The sequence below is a fragment of the Trichosurus vulpecula genome, chromosome 9 (genome assembly GCF_011100635.1).
Source record: "Trichosurus vulpecula isolate mTriVul1 chromosome 9, mTriVul1.pri, whole genome shotgun sequence".
Lineage (NCBI taxonomy): Eukaryota > Metazoa > Chordata > Mammalia > Diprotodontia > Phalangeridae > Trichosurus > Trichosurus vulpecula.
The window spans coordinates 148,682,223-148,698,101 of record NC_050581.1 but is presented as its reverse complement, the minus strand read 5'-3'; the positions used below and the strand labels follow the sequence as shown (position 1 = coordinate 148,698,101).

General features: G+C 41.9%; 1 protein-coding gene across 1 annotated transcript in view; it reads left to right on the top strand.

The window, feature by feature from the left end:
• GRIP2 (glutamate receptor interacting protein 2) overlaps positions 1-15,879 on the top strand; it is a 406,943-nt gene that overhangs the window by 290,513 nt on the left and 100,551 nt on the right. The window contains exon 2 of the mRNA XM_036738758.1: positions 1,997-2,077. Within this exon, the coding sequence (XP_036594653.1) occupies positions 1,997-2,077 (81 nt within the window). The remainder of the gene's footprint in view (positions 1-1,996; positions 2,078-15,879) is intronic.

The following is a 15,879-nucleotide window of genomic DNA, read 5'->3' as shown; positions in this document are numbered from 1 at the left end:
TGACCCCTGCTACTGCCAGGGGATAGATTGAGCTCAGGAGTTCTAAGCTTCAGTAAGGTTAGGACTAACTGAGGGTCTGGAACTAAGCTCCCTAGAGTGGTGGGGGAGGAGGGAGTACACCAGGCCACCCAGGTCATAAATGGAGCCAGGTCAAAGTTTCTATGCTGACTGGCAGTAGGATCATCCATCAGTGGGTGTAGCATTTCCAGCCTGGGTGAAATAGGGAGACACGGTCTCAAAAAAAATCAGCGTCAAATCAAAGCATGGGAAGGATTTGTCTTTGGCACCCTCCTTTCCCTCTCATCACCATCTGGCCCCTAAACACTTCCTGCTTCTCATTCTCCCATGGCCTTGTTTTTGGGTAACTGTCAGCTAGTCCTAACTACTCTAGAGGCCGAGAGTGAACTGAAGGTGCTCCCCATCCTAGCAGGATCCATATTTTTCATGGACTCTGGGAAAGGAAAACACCATCCACCATACCTGAATACATTCCCCCATTTTAACTGTCTGTTGGAATCTTGCTCTTCTTTCAAGGCTCAGCTCAAAAGTCACTTCTACCATAAATTATCCCTCCAGTTGGAAATGTTCTCCTGTCCAAATTCTCCATAGAGAATCTCATTTCTCCATTGGCCCTGTCACATTCCACCTTGTAGTCATCTTAACTGTGTACATGTAGTGCGGTGTCTTGGAAAGTTGCTTGAGTTTGGAGTGAGAGACCTGGGTGTGAATCCTGCCTCTGACACTCACCTAGTCACCATGACTCTGGACAAGTCATTTAAACCTCATCTGGAAAATGGGGGTATTAATAGCCCCTACCTCCCAGGGCAGGTTATGAATAGCAAATGAGATGATGTATGTAAAGTTGAGCCCTTTGTAATCTTCAAAATGCTACGCAAATACCAGCTGGTAGCAGAAATAGCAGCCCCTGCCCTGCCCTTGGCTTCTTGAGGACAAGCCCTATGCTGAAGCTTTTTGTATCCCCCAGTTACCATCACAATCCCTTCCACACACAGTGCCTAATAAATGTTTGTTTAATCTAAATGTGTTAAAGATCCAGAGGAATGAATCTCCCACTAGTAAAATTCTAGGCATCACGAGAGGCAGGAAAGGAGATATTTTTGGACAAGGAATCTTTCTCATATTTCTCAAGTCGCTACTTATTGGGTCTATGTATGGAACTGGTCTTGAAAATGGCCCCTGGCTTATTCCTCATCCTTAAGCCCAACACCATAATGATGGGCTTAAGACTCAAGCAGAATCACAACATATCAGAGTTAGATGGGACCTTTGTTGCTGTTCTTCAGTCATTTCAAACTCTTCATGACGCCATTTGGATTTTGCTTGGCAAAGATACTGGAGTGGTTTGCCATTTCCTTCTCTAGCTCATTTTATAGATGAGTAACTGAGGCAAACAGGGTTAAACGACTTGCCCAAGGTCACACAGCTAGTAACTATTTGGGGCTGGATTTGAACTCAGGGAGATGAGTCTTCCAGATTCCAAGCCTAGGGCTCTATCCATTGTGCCACCTAGCTTCCTGGTTAGGGCCTTAGGGATCTCTTAAGCCAGCCCCATCATTTTGCAGAATAGGAAAGAGGCCAAAAGAGGGAAAGGCTGACCCTAAGAAGAGCTCCGTGGCCATTTATTCCCCATGCCCAAATAATATAGCAAGTCAGTTTCAGGACCCTCATTCAGACCTGGGTCTTTCATGTCTGGATCTGGTGCTATTTTTGGCATATCTCACTCCTTACATCTTTTCCCCATTTCACTTGATTTAGAGGATGACAGACTTGGCTTTCTCTAGGAGAATTAAATGTGAGGGAAATAAATCCGTTATAATTCCCCATCTCTTCCGAGGACCAAAGTGAGACTGTGGCATGAAATAATGCATTCTGAGGTCACACAGATATGGGACAAGATTACATCTTTAAAGGAGAGGGGAGCCCAGATAGATATGACAGTTGTATTCAACCCACTTTCCCTCTTTCTCTTTTATAGATGATGGCCCTTATTCAAAGGGAAGTAAAGATTCAGGTGGCGCAGACACAGCCCTGGTCTGCCGAAGGCAAAGTATTCCAGGTAATGCAGTCCCTTCATCCGTTTACCTCTGTTCCCTTTATTTGTCGAATTTGTTGACCCAAGAAATATCCCAGGCCCAAGATGGAGTAGTGAGTATAATGGGGACCCAGTAATTACACAGCTCTGACAGTCAAAGCAGAGCTGTGGGTAAAAAGCTGGGTTAGCGTAACCACGCAGAGGAGGCCAGGGCAACAGAAGCATGGGGATGGGAAGCCACAACCATCAGTTGACTCTCCATGAGGGCTGCATCAGCCTTTCTCCCCATTCTGAGGCTGCTTGAGGGCAGTAGAGAAGGGCAGGAATCAGAACCCCTGAGCTGGTGGTACTAGAGGTTGGCTCACAGTGTGGCAATTGTAAAGCCGATGACCCAGGAATGACAATGAGGTGGTGAGCCATCTATGACTTCTTTTTGATGAAGCAGTGTGGCTTTGAGGTGGGTCACTTTCCCTGTGTGTCTCTATGCCCTCACTGACTGTGACCTATGCCTGAAATGCTCTCGCTCCTCCTCCTTACCTCTTGGCTTTTTTCAAGTCCTACCTACAATCCTACCTTTTACAGGAAGCCATTCCTAATTGCTTCTAATTCTAGTGTCTTCCTTCTATTGATCATTTCCTATTATCCTGTAAACAGCTTGTTTGTATGTAATTATTTGCATGTTGTGTTCTCCTTAGACTGTGAGCTTCTCGAGGGATTGGCTTCTGCCCAAATATCTCCAGTACTTAACACAGTGCCTGACACATAGTCAGCACCTAATAAATGCTTAGTGACTGACTGAATAAATGAACTTGTGGTGTTCTTGTAGAAGCCTTGTGTGCTGGGCTGCCACCAGGCTGCCTGAGGTTTTGGACACCAAGAACACCACAGATTTAGGCAATGATGATTCAATGTCACTGGGTCAGCAAAAAGCATTTACTTGACAAAATATTTTCTAATTTTTTTTTCTTATAAACTTGTGCTTTAGGACCTTGTAGTCAGAGCTCATAGGACCCCAGCAGTTAATAGTTAGGGTATATGCAAAGAGTGAAAAAGAAAGATAGATAAGAATTCGAAACCATAGAAAAGGAGCCCACTCTTTTCTTGGTTTCTTTATATATACTTCCTATAGTCATAGGACTATAGGAATAAGGTTGGAGGGGCCAGTGGGGAGACCTCCCCGGTCATTTTACACTTGAGAAAACCAAAACCCAGAAATTTCAGTGTTTTGCCCCAAGTCACACTGAGAGTAAGGAGCAAAGCCCAAGTATGGCCCAGGCCCTATGCCTCCAAATTCAGCAATCTCACCACTAAACCCTCACTACCTGTCAATGATAATATAATAAGGATGTGACCAGCCAGGCCTAGGAGGTGGAATTGGAGTCCCTGAGATTAGCCTGGCTGGACTATGAAGTATGGCCAGACATAAGGAGTAATCTTGATGCCAGGCCTACTCTTCATCTGTCCTTGGGGGACTCCTACCCTAATCTAGTGGTTCTTTCAACATAGTTTAATTCTAATTCAATTGGACAGACTTTTATTAAATGGCTACTTTGTAAAAGCCCATGCACTAGTTGCTAGCAGTGCAAAGATGAGAAAGTGGCACAATCACTACCCTTCAGAAGCTTTCTGAATAAGAAGAAAAAAACATGCACTTATTAAATGCCTGGTATGCACCAAGCTCTTTTACAAATCTAGTCTCATATGATCCTCACAACAAACTTAGGAGGTAGGTGCTATTATTATCCTCAGGAAACTGAGGAGAACAGAGGTTAAGTGACTTGCCCAGGGTCACCCAGCAAGTAAATGTCCGAGTCTGGATGTGAACTCAGGTCTTCCTGACTCCAGGCCCAGTGCCCTATTCCTAGCTCCTGAAAGGGAGATGAGAGATAATCATAATAATAACTTACATATAAAGAGAGATTTGAGGTTCATGAAGCCAAAACTATCTCGCTTGGTTCTCACAACAACCCTACGAAGTGCTGTTATTATATACATTTTACAGATGAGCCATCTAAGCCTGAGAAGTTAAATGACTTGCTGAGAATCAAGTTGCCAAACAGTCCAACGCTCTGTCAACTAGACCACATAGCTGCTCTTTTGTACATAAACATCTATAATGCACATGTTATATATAATAGAATTATTTCGTATATATGTACATATATATGTATATACATATGTGTATATGTACATAGATATATGTGCATGTGTGCATATACATGTATGTGTGCATATGAAATTAAGAGTAAAAGGAAAGACAGTGTAGTATGGTGTTTTCAGTAGACTGAACTCCAAGTCAGGAAGACCGAGTTCAAGTCTTGCCTGTGACTTATGCTGGTTATATCACCCTGACTAGATCACTGAATTTCTTAGTGCCCAACACAGCTTCCTAAGACTTTAAATTTCATGAGATTTGCCTATATCTACACTGAAAGAGGGTATTTCCCAAGTTAGAGTTACCTTACACAGATGAAGTCACAGGTCTAGACCACAAAGAGTCAAGCAGGGTGGCTAGCATGACCTATTAAAGAAGGGAAGCATCCCTTCTAGCATGGGGGATCAGGTGGGTTCTTAGCAGAGGTAATATGTAAACTTGGACTTCAAGAATGAATTGGTGGAGGGGGGGGGGTTGGAGCCAAGATGGCAGCTGGAAAGCAAGGATTTGCCTAGGGTTCTCCCCCAGGACCCTCCAAACACCAATAAAAATGGCTCTGAACAAATTCTAGAACTGTAGAACCCACAAAATAGCAGATGGAAGCAGGGCTCCAGCCCAGGACAGCCTGGATGGTCACGGGGTAAGGTCTATCACCCATGGAGCTGGGAGTGGAGGGGAGGAGAGCCCAGCGTGGGCTGCACCCAGACCAACCAGACCGGGAGCCAGGCGGAACAGGCCCTAGTGCCCTGAATCAGTGAGCTGTGGCAGTTACCAGACTTCTCAACCCACAAACACCAAAGACAACAGAGAAGGTTAGTAGGAAAAAGTCCAGGGACACAGTGAAAGGAGTTCATGGTTTGGCCACTGCCCCAGGGGCAGTGGAGGTTGCGCAGCTACAGAATTACAGCTGCAGTTGCTTCTGGCCCCAGGCCCACTTGGTGGGAGGAGTTAAATGGTGGATCTGAGTGGGAGTCCAGAGCCTGCTTAAGATCTGAGTCTGGTCTGGGTTGGCAGTTCTTGGGGGAGGAGGAGCACTAGTGTGGCACAGCTGGCTGTGTAGAAATAGCTCTGAAAACAACAGTGCATTCCCTCAAGCATGGAACAAAGTACTCTCTACTCAAACTCAAGGGTCCAGTAGTTGGCTGGGAACATGGCCAGGCAGCAAAAATGGACTCAGGTTCAAACTCAGACTTTGGAGTCTTTCTTTGGTGACAAAGAAGACCAAAACATACAGCCAGAAGAAATCAACAAAGTCAAAGAGCCTACATTAAAAGCCTCCAAGAAAAAAAATGAACTAGTCTCAGGCCATGGAAGAGCTCAAAAAGGATTTGGAAAAGCAAGTTAGAGAAGTAGAGGAAAAATTGGGAAGAGAAATGAAAATGATGCAAGAAAATCATGAAAAACAAGTCAATGACTTGCTGAAGGAGACCCCCCCAAAATACAGAAGAAAACAACACCTTAAAAAACAGACTAACTCAAATGGCAAAAGAGCTCCAAAAAGCCAATGAGGAGAAGAATGCCTTGAAAGGCAGAATTAGCCAAATGGAAAAGAAGGTCAAAAAGACCACTGAAGAGAATACTAGCTTAAAAATTAGATTGGAGCAAGTGGAAGCTAGTGACTTTATGAGGAATCAAGATATTATAAAACAGAACCAAAGGAATGAAAAAGTGGAAGACAATGTGAACTATCTCCTTGGAAAAACCACTGACCTGGAAAATAGATCCAGGAGAGATAATTTAAAAAATATTGGATTACCTGAAAGCCATGATCAAAAAAGAGCCTAGATATCATCTTTCAAGAAATTATCAAGGAGAACTGCCCTGATATTCTAGAGCCAGAGGGTAAAATAGAAATGGAAAGAATCCACTGATCACCTCCTGAAAAAGATCCCAAAAAGAAAACTCCTAGGAATATTGTCGCCAAATTCCAGAGCTCCCAAATCAAGGAGAAAATACTGCAAGCAACCAGAAAGAAGCAATTTGAGTATTGTGGAAACACAATCAGAATAACACAAGATCTAGCAGCTTCTACATTAAGGGATCGAAGGGCTTGGAATATGGTATCTGGAGGTCAATGGAGCTAGGATTAAAACCAAGAATCACCTACCCAGCAAAACTGAGTATCATGCTCCAAGGCAAAATATAGACTTTCAATAAAACAGAGGACTTTCAAGCTTTCTCAGTGAAAAGACCAGAGCTGAATAGAAAATCTGACTTTCAAACACAAGAATCAAAAGAAGCATGAGAAGGTAAACAGGAAAGAGAAATCACAAGGGACTTACTAAAGTTGAACTGTTTTGTTTACATTCCTACATGGAAAGACGATATGTATAATTCATGAGACCTCAGTATTAAGGTAGCTGAAGGGAATATACATATACATATACATACACACACATATACATATACATATACATATACATATACATATACATATACATATACATATGTATATATATAGACACAGGGCACAGGGTGAGTTGAATATGAAGGGATGATATCTAAAAAATGAAATCAAATTAATGGATGAGAGAGGAATATATTGAGAGAGGGAGAAAGGGAGAGATAGAATGGGGTAAATTATCTCGCATAAAAGTGGCAAGAAAAAGCAGTTCTGTTGGGAGGGAAGAGGGGGCAGGTAAGGGGGAATGAGTGAATCTTGATCTCATCAGATTTAACCTGAGAAGGGAATACCATACACACTCAATTGGGTATCTTAGCCCACAGGAAAGAACCAGGAAGGAGATAAAAAAGGGGGGACGATAGAAGGGAGGACAGATAAGGGAAGGAGGTAGTCAAAAGCAAGCACTTTTGAAAAGGGACAGGGTCAAGGGAGAAAATTCTATAAAGAAGGATAGGATAGGAAGGAGCAAAATATAGTTAGTCTTTCACAACATGAGTATTGTGGAAGGGTTTTGCATAATGATACACATGTGGCCTATGTTGAATTGCTTGCCTTCTTAGGCAGGGTGGGTAGGGAGGGAAGAGGAGAGAGAATTTGGAACTCAAAGTTTTAAAAGAAGGTGTTCAAAAAAAAGTATTTGCATGCAACTGGGAAATAAGATGTACAGGCATAGAAATCTATCTTGCCCTACAAGAAAGTAAGGGAAAAGGGGATGGGGGGAGTGTGGTGACAGAAAGGAGGGGGAATGGGGAAACCAGAATATATGCCGTCTTGGAGTGGGGGGGAGGGTAGAAATGGGGAGAAAATTTGTAATTCAAACCCTTGTGAAAATTAATGCTGAAAACTAAAAATATTAAATAAATAAATAAATAAATAATGATTTTAAAAAAATAAAACATACCATTTCACACTAAAAAAAAGAAGGAATCAGCAGGGATATGGGAGAGCCACAAGGGAGGCATATCCAGGGATGGGGAACTGCTTTGCTGAAAGGGATGAGAGAGGACAGGGCAGGACAAAACACCAGGGAAAGACAATTAGCCCAGATTTCATTCACAACAGCTGATCCCACACCACCGAACCTCATCAGTGCTGATCTCTGGCCCATTCTGGGGAGACCAGAGAAGAAGAGGTGAAAGGAAGAGTCCCATGACAATTCAGCACCTATAGGGCAGCTTCTGAGATTCGGAGAGCAGGGCCTAGAAGAGAATCTTCCATGTACCTACCTATGGCATCTAACAGGGTAGGTGAGGGAAGTTGCTATCATTGTTGTTCAGTCTGTGTCTGACTCTTGGTGACCCCATGGACCATAGCACGGCAGCACTGTCTGTGGGATTTTTTTTGCTAAGATACTGGAGTGGTTTACCATTTCCTTCTGCAATGAATGAAGAACAAAAATTATTTTGTTGTTCAGTAATTTTTCAGTCATATCTGACTCTTCATGACCCCATTTGAGGTTTTCTTGGCAAAGATACTGGAGTGGTTTGCCATCTCCTGCTCCAGCTCACTTTACAGATGAGGAAACTGAGGCAAACAAGGTTAAGTAACTTGCCCAGGGCCACACAGCTGGTAAGTATCTGAGGCCAGATTTGAACTCAGGAAGATGAGTCTTCCTGACTTCAGGCCAGGAACTTTATCCACTATGGTGATGCCTAGCTGCCTGTAATAAAAATTCTATATAGCTACCAAAATCATCTTCATAAAGTCTAACCATTTTATGCTTCACTCAAGAAACATCAGTGGTTTCCTATTGTCTTTGTATAAAGTACAAACTCTTTGGTTCGGTATTTAAAAGCAAGCCCTTTACAATTTAGTTCCAGTCCACCTTTCCAGGCTTACTGTATAACACCTCCCCCCTCACTCTATACTCCAACCAAATGTGCCTACCTGTTCCCCAAACTAGGCATACTCTGTATCTTTGAACCATCTGTTAAACATCTCATGCCTAGAATGCTATCTTTCCTCATGGCTTACTCTAGAATCTCCAGCTTCCATTAAGCCAATTGGTGATGAGACCTTTAACTAGAATAGCCTTTGGATAATGTGCAATAAATTTTTCAAAGATTTTCATCTCAAATGGTTAAAATAGCAATACCTTTGGTTGTCTGGAAAATGTTCTTATTGGACACATAAAATCCTCATTCCCAGTAATATCAGACCACTGAGATGTTATTATCCTTTTATTGTTATAAAACGTAATCTTTTCTGTAATTAACTTTTATGTACCATTTTAACTTTTATGTAATGTTTTTAGGTTTGTAAAACACTTTCCATCCATTATTTCATTTAACCCTCGCGGTAACCCTGTGAGTTAAGAAGTACAATTATTCTTTCCTCCACTTTACAGATAAGGAGGCTGAATCTCAGAAAGGTTAAGTCATTTGCCCATCACTACAACTAGTACATGTCAAAGCCATCCTGACTCTAGTCAACTTAGCACTATGTGTGGATATGTGGGGGTGTAAAGATGGTCATATATGTGAGTGGGAGTATATACTACCTGTCCAAATTCAGCTCACCCAACCACCCCCAGCCCTTACTGAGATCCCCCCTCATTCACCTCTTTCTATTACCAATTACCTCCTATTACTTATAGCTATAGCACTCATTGGCCAGTGAGTCCTGTTTGGCCTTGTGACATCTGTCCTTAAGTTGTTACTTCTTTTGGGCCTACATCACTGTTCTGGGTTGTTTCTGTCCCCATCACTAGGCCACATGTGGTCCTTGAGGACAAGGCTCCAGAGTCATTGCTCTCTGCACCCTAATATCTCCTCGCTGAAGGCTTGCCCACTATAGGTGTGGAATAACTATATGTTGTTTGGGTAATTCATAGGCAGAAAACAGATCATGGGTTTGAAAGCCAGTGAGATGGCCTCCTTGAACACAGATCCTTGAGAATTACCTGAGTGTTTAGAGTATGATCCTCTCTCAGGTGACAAGCACAGGCCATGGAGTACTTAGCCTAAGATTAATTACCTAATAAAGAGGAATTCACAATGCAATGGGTCGGAGCTCCAGCTTTAGTGCACTTCGCTTCTCAATCCCTTCCTTTGCAAGGTTTTTAAGGAGTCCCAAGGTGGGCTCCCATCTCCGCAGGCCAGAAGAGTTCTTTTTTGTAAATGCTCATTGATGTCTGAAGCGAAGCCCCACTGAGGGCTGCTAACCTCCCCAGGGGGATGGGTAGGGGGTGGGTACCATCTGGTCTAAACAGCCAACACTTTTGGTGACTGCACTGCCACTAAACTAGCCCAGCCAGGAGCATGGTCAAATCTCTGCCATAAGGGCCGGGACTAGATTTTCATAGTTTATATTTTTGTACTTTTGTATTTATTTTTTATTTACACAATTGCTGAACTTGGCAGTGCATCAGAACCCTTGGATGAGACTTCAACAGTAAAACTGGAACCTGCCATGCATTGTGGGAGGGTCAGGGAGGGAGAGGAAAGTGGGTCCATCGACATGACTTTGATCACATTCCCTGAGTTCTCGCTCATACTCACAAAGGCAGAGACAGAAAAGACAGCCAGATGAGGCTTGTGAAAGGCAACATGTGTGTACCTCTGTACATTTGTATGTTTCTGTATATATCTCTATGTGGGTATAACTGTAGGTGGCTATGTTTGTGTAATTACAATTGTGTGTTTAATTACACTAGGGTGTCTTGTGTGTATAGTTCTTTGAAAACCCCGGGGCCACCTTCAAGCTATGATGAGGCCCCAGAACTGGACTTTGGTGGAGGCCCCTTGTTAATAATTCCTAGAAGATGCATTCTTATTGGCCTGAAGTCAGGTACTGGAATAAGGCAGAAAGGAACAGATATACAGGAGTCACCAAGACAGAGAGTTATACAGGCTACAGGTAACCAAGAGGATCATCTTGGACACCCTCAAAACCAACCCTTCTCATTTTAGAGGGGGGAATAGAGAAGTTACATGATTTTTCCAAGATCACAAAGATAGTAAATAGTAGAAATGAGATTTGAGGTTTGGAGACTGGGCAAGAACCTTAGTGGCTAACTACTCCCAAGTTCAGAGTACACTGTGAGTCCATATCATCTAATACCACAGATAATGAGCTCCCACCAATGTGTTTATCTTTAATAGTCAGCCAAAGGACAAAATTAGTTCAAAACAAAGATATTTCATGAAGTGGCATGGTAAGAAAAGTAGCACCAAAAAAAATGTGCTCTATAAACTTGAGGCTTACTGTCCCATGAATACACATAGTGTCACAGGGAAGAGTGGAAACACATAGGGATGCCCAAGGAGAAGCATGCCTGTAGGGACTATGTAAGGTCAGGGAATATGCATGCAAAGATGGACACGTGGAGAATATATGTGATCAAGAGTTAATGCCCTGTGAAATCACTATAGTTGTCAATGCATGTGACCCAGGGTAAATTCCTCATAGCTTATATTGGAATATGGGGTAGCAATAGGGAGCATATGCCTTTATGCATCACACACACACACACACACACACACACACACACACACACACACCTCCAGCTTTGAACTTGGAAGGTGCGGGCCAAAATCTTACTGAATAGGCAGGCCCTCTGCAGTCTCAGACAAGGATGGGGCTTAACTGAGAACTCTGAAAAGTGCCATGATAGACAATTCTTGGAACCCAGTATGCCCACTCCCCTCCCCACCAGTGGTACAAACTGCTGACCCATTTGCTTGGAGACAGGAAAGATTTAGCTCTCTGGCAGGTGACCCCATCCTCTCTGGGAAATGTTCTGCTGAGGGCCAAAATCAATGCCTTCCATCCTTTGGCTCTGACACCAGGTAATTCTGCCTTTAGCATAAGGTGACAGCTCGTTTTCTTTGCAAGTGAATTTACTACTCAAAACAAATTAGACTAATGGTCTTGGCTGCCAGGGACCTCAGTCTAGCTGGATGGACTTCAAACTGCCTGCTTGCATCTGCGCACTTTATTTCACTGGGGCCTGCCTTAATTCAATTTCAAGTCAATAAACATTTATTAACACCTAGTATCTGCAAAGCACTGGGCTAAGAATACAAAGATAAAACAAACAAACAGACCCAGTCCCTGCCTTCAGGGAACTTGCATTTTATTGGGGGCAGGGGTATGGCATAAAGATTCTACATCTACATAAATGAAGAATTACAGATTTTGTGCCAAGTTCAAATACTAATTCTGCTATTTATGACCTGTGTGATCTTGGCCAAGTCATCCACTCAGGGCTTCAGTTTCTTCACCTGTAAAATGAGGGGCTTGGACTAAAGTTCTGAATCTGTGATCTTAGGATCATAATACAAGGTAATTTCAAAGGGGAATGAGTGATAATAACTGGGGGGGGGGTGCGTAGAATCTGGCAAGGACTTGTTAGGAAGTGGCACTTGAGCTCTGCTTTGGAGGAAACCAGGGTATCTCAGTGGAGGTGAGAAAGGAATGCTTTTCAGACAGGGAGGACTACTTGTGTAAAATCACTGTCAGAGAGTTGGTCAACAAGCACTTATTAAGCACTTGCTGTTTGCCTGGTACTGTGCTGAGCAATGGGAATGTAAAGAAGGGCACAAAGTTGGAAGAATAAAGGGGAATAGCACGTGATTAAAGGAAAGTACTATGAAATAAGAGGAAAGATATGGGGAGAGGCCAGATTGTGGAGAGCTCTAAATGTCAGATCGAGTATATCGTATTTTATTCTAGAGGAGCTCCTGAAGATGTTTGAATGAGAGAGTGGCATGGCCAGGTTTGCATCTTAGGAAAAGCAATTTGGTAGCTATGTGGAAGACGGACTGGAAAAGGGAGATAGTGGAGGTAGAGAGACCAGTAAAGAAGCCACTGCAATAATTCAGGTAAAAGGCAATAAGGTTTGAACCAGGGTAGTGGCTGTGTGATAGAGGTAAGGAGAAAGATATAAGAAACATTACTGAGGAAAGACTGGGAACCAAGATGGTAGAATGAAAGGAAATAATACAGTCAGTTCCCATCCACAAACTCCTCCAAACTGTTCTAGAAAATGTAGCAGACAAAATTCTGATGAGGAAATCCTAAAAACTATCACAGTGAACACTTTGTCCAACCCAGCTTAGTGTAAGGAGACAGACAGAGAGGAGGGCTCAAACCCATATGATGGCATTGCAATGGGAACAGGTGCAGTCTGCAAGTTTTGTTGCCTTCTACCCAGTTCCAGGTCACAGATACAGGGAAGAATGAGAAGGTAAGGCTTGCACAGTGGCGGTATTCCTGGTAGGGAGGCCCTGAGCTGTGTATGGAGAAATGAGGAAGTTCAGAAGCCAGTAGCAGCAGCAACAGAAGCAGTGGTATGGCTTTGACCTCAAGTCCAGATCAGGGCCTCACTTAAAGCATCTCCCTTAGCCTGCAGAGTGATAACCAAAACAGGAATCCCAGACCAAAGGGGAGCCTACAGTTCTGCCACTTTGAACCAGTGGAGCTTTCCAGTTGGCTGATAGGGCAGAGTCCAGCAGCAGTCTACTTTTTCTCAGAACCAAACCCAGGTCAAGAACTTGCCGAGTTTAGACCAGGGGAGTAGCAATCAGCCATGGATCAGACAATTTTGCAAGCATTGAAGGCTTGAAGCTCGCTAGCCCATCTCTGAGATCCTGAAATAACACAACACTCAATACCCCCAAGAAAACAACAACAGGACCTTGCCTCCAGAAGTGCCGTGGAGTCCAGCCCTAACATCAAGTCTGAAGGCAGGAAGTAAACCAGGAGAACAGGCAAACAAAAGAACCCCAAGATAATGAGTTATTATGGTGGTAGGGCTGCTCAAGACACAAAAACAAATGAGAATGACTCCAAAATACCTAACAATGGCTACTCAGAAAAAAATATAGCTTGGGCACAAACTCAACTAGAATTACTGGAAGAGAAGATGCATGAGTTTTTTTAAGTTTCAATTTTTTAAAATAATGCTTTTCTTCAATTACATGTGAAAACCATTTTAAACATTTTTAAAGTTTTGAGTTCCAAATTTTATCCTTCCATCCTCTCCCTCCCCCCGAGGTGGTAAACAATCTGATATAAGTTATACAGATGCAATCATATGAAACATTTCCATATTGGTAATTTTATACAAGAAGACAAGAAAGAAAGAAAGAAAGAAAGAAAGAAAGAAAGAAAGAAAGAAAGAAAGAAAGAAAGAAAGAAGGAAAGAAAGAAGGAAAGAAAGAAAAAGAAAGGAAGGAAGAAAAATAGCATGCTTCAGTCTGTATTTAGACAATATCAGTTCTTTATCTGGAGGTGGATAGCATGTTTCATTTTAAGTCCTTTGGGATTGTCTTCATTGCTGTGTTGCTGAGAATAGTCAAGTCACTCACAGTTCTTCCTTATATAAGATTGCTGTTACTGTATACAATGTTCTCCTGGTTCTGCTTACTTCACTTTGCATCAGTTCATGCAAATCATCCTGCTTGTCATAAAATGTTTTTATAAATGGAATAAGAACACTTGAGGAAAAAAATTAGCAAAGAAATGAGAATGGAAAAAGAATTGGAAAAAAGAAGCTTCGTACAAGAAGTACAAAACTTTGCCCAAGCAATATACTCCATGAAAAGTAGAATGGACCAAATAGAAATCATGACTCCATAAGTCAACAAGAAATATTAAAACAGTCCAAAGGGTAAAAAAGATAGAAGAAAATGTAAATTATGTCATAGAAAAAAAAGCACTGGAAACATCTGGAAAACCAATTAAGTAGAAAAAAAATGTAAGAATCTTTGGACTATCTGAGCACCATGACCAAAAAATAGAGCCTACACATCATATTTCAAAAAATCTTAAAATCACCCAGATCTCTTAGAACCAGAGGGGAAATTGGAAATAGAAAAAATCCACTGATCACCTCCTGAGAGAAACCCCAAAATGAAAACTCCCAGGAACACCATAGTCAAAATCCAGAGCTTCCATCAAAGTAAAAATACTGCAAGCATCCAGAAATAATTCAAGTACCAAGAAACTGTGATGAAGATCATACACAATTTATCAGCCACCACTATAAAGAAGTTGCAAGCTTGGAATATAATATTCCAGAAGGCATAGAAAATAGGCTTACAGCTGAGAATAACTTACCCAGCAAACCTGAGTATAATAGTATAGATAGACCTTTCATGGAATAGATAGACCTTTCATGGAATAGAGAATATCCAAATATGTTTGGTGAAAAGACCAGAGCTGCAGAAAAATATTGAAGTTCAAACACAGGAGTAAAAAGAAACATAAAAAGGCTAACATGAATGAACAATGATAAAGGACTAAACAAGAATAAACAGTGTATATTCAAAGATGGGGAGATAATAAATGTGTCATCTCTGATCCCTATCAACATTAGGGTTAATAGAAGGAGTCCTATTAGACAAGGTCTGAGAGTGGTCCTGTTTTGTCTTGACTTTAAGAAAAGAAAAGAAAGAGAGAGGTAGAGAAATACATGGGGAGTGGGGGAGGGAAGGACAGCTAGGGAAAATTATCTCATGTAATCAAGGCACACAAGCAAACATCCAAACAAACGAGGAGGAGGTAGGGGCTGCTACTAACACTTGAACCTCATTCTCTTCTGAATTGGTCAAAAGAAAGAGGAAAACACATGAAGAGTTAGGTACAGAAATGCATTTCACTCAAAAAATAAATAGAAGGGAAAAGGGAGAAGGAAGGAGGATAATTAGAAGGTATGTAGATTAAGGCAGGGATTGATGGTAAACAAAACAAGCTCGAAGTATATTTATAGCTCTTCTTTGAGGTGGCAAAGAATGGAGCTCTGAGGGGGTGCCCATAAATTGGACAATGGATGAATAACTTATGGTATATAAATGTGATGGAATACTTTTGTGCTGATCTTTATCAGCATAATGACCAACCAGGATTCCAGAAGACTAAGGAAATATGCTACTCATATCCTGATAGAGAAGTGAAAGAATCAGAGTGCAGAATGAGACAGGTTTTTTTCTGGTCATGACCAATGTGGATATTTGTTTTGATTTACTATACATGTGTATAGTGAGTTTTGTGACGGGGATTGGGGTGGGTGGGTGAGAAAGAAGATTTTGGCTGACTAAAACAAATGAAATATTAAAAAAAAACAAAGAAATGACAAGGCTTGAAGATATGAAGATTGAGCTGATCATTCCAGGGTTGTAAACTTGGGTAATTGGAAGGATGCCAATGTATTCAACAGAAATGGGGAGGTTTGGAAGAAGGATGGTTTATGGGGCCACTATACTGAGCTCTGTTTTAGACAAAGTGAGTTTGAGATGCCTGAATGAAATGTCAACTAGGAAC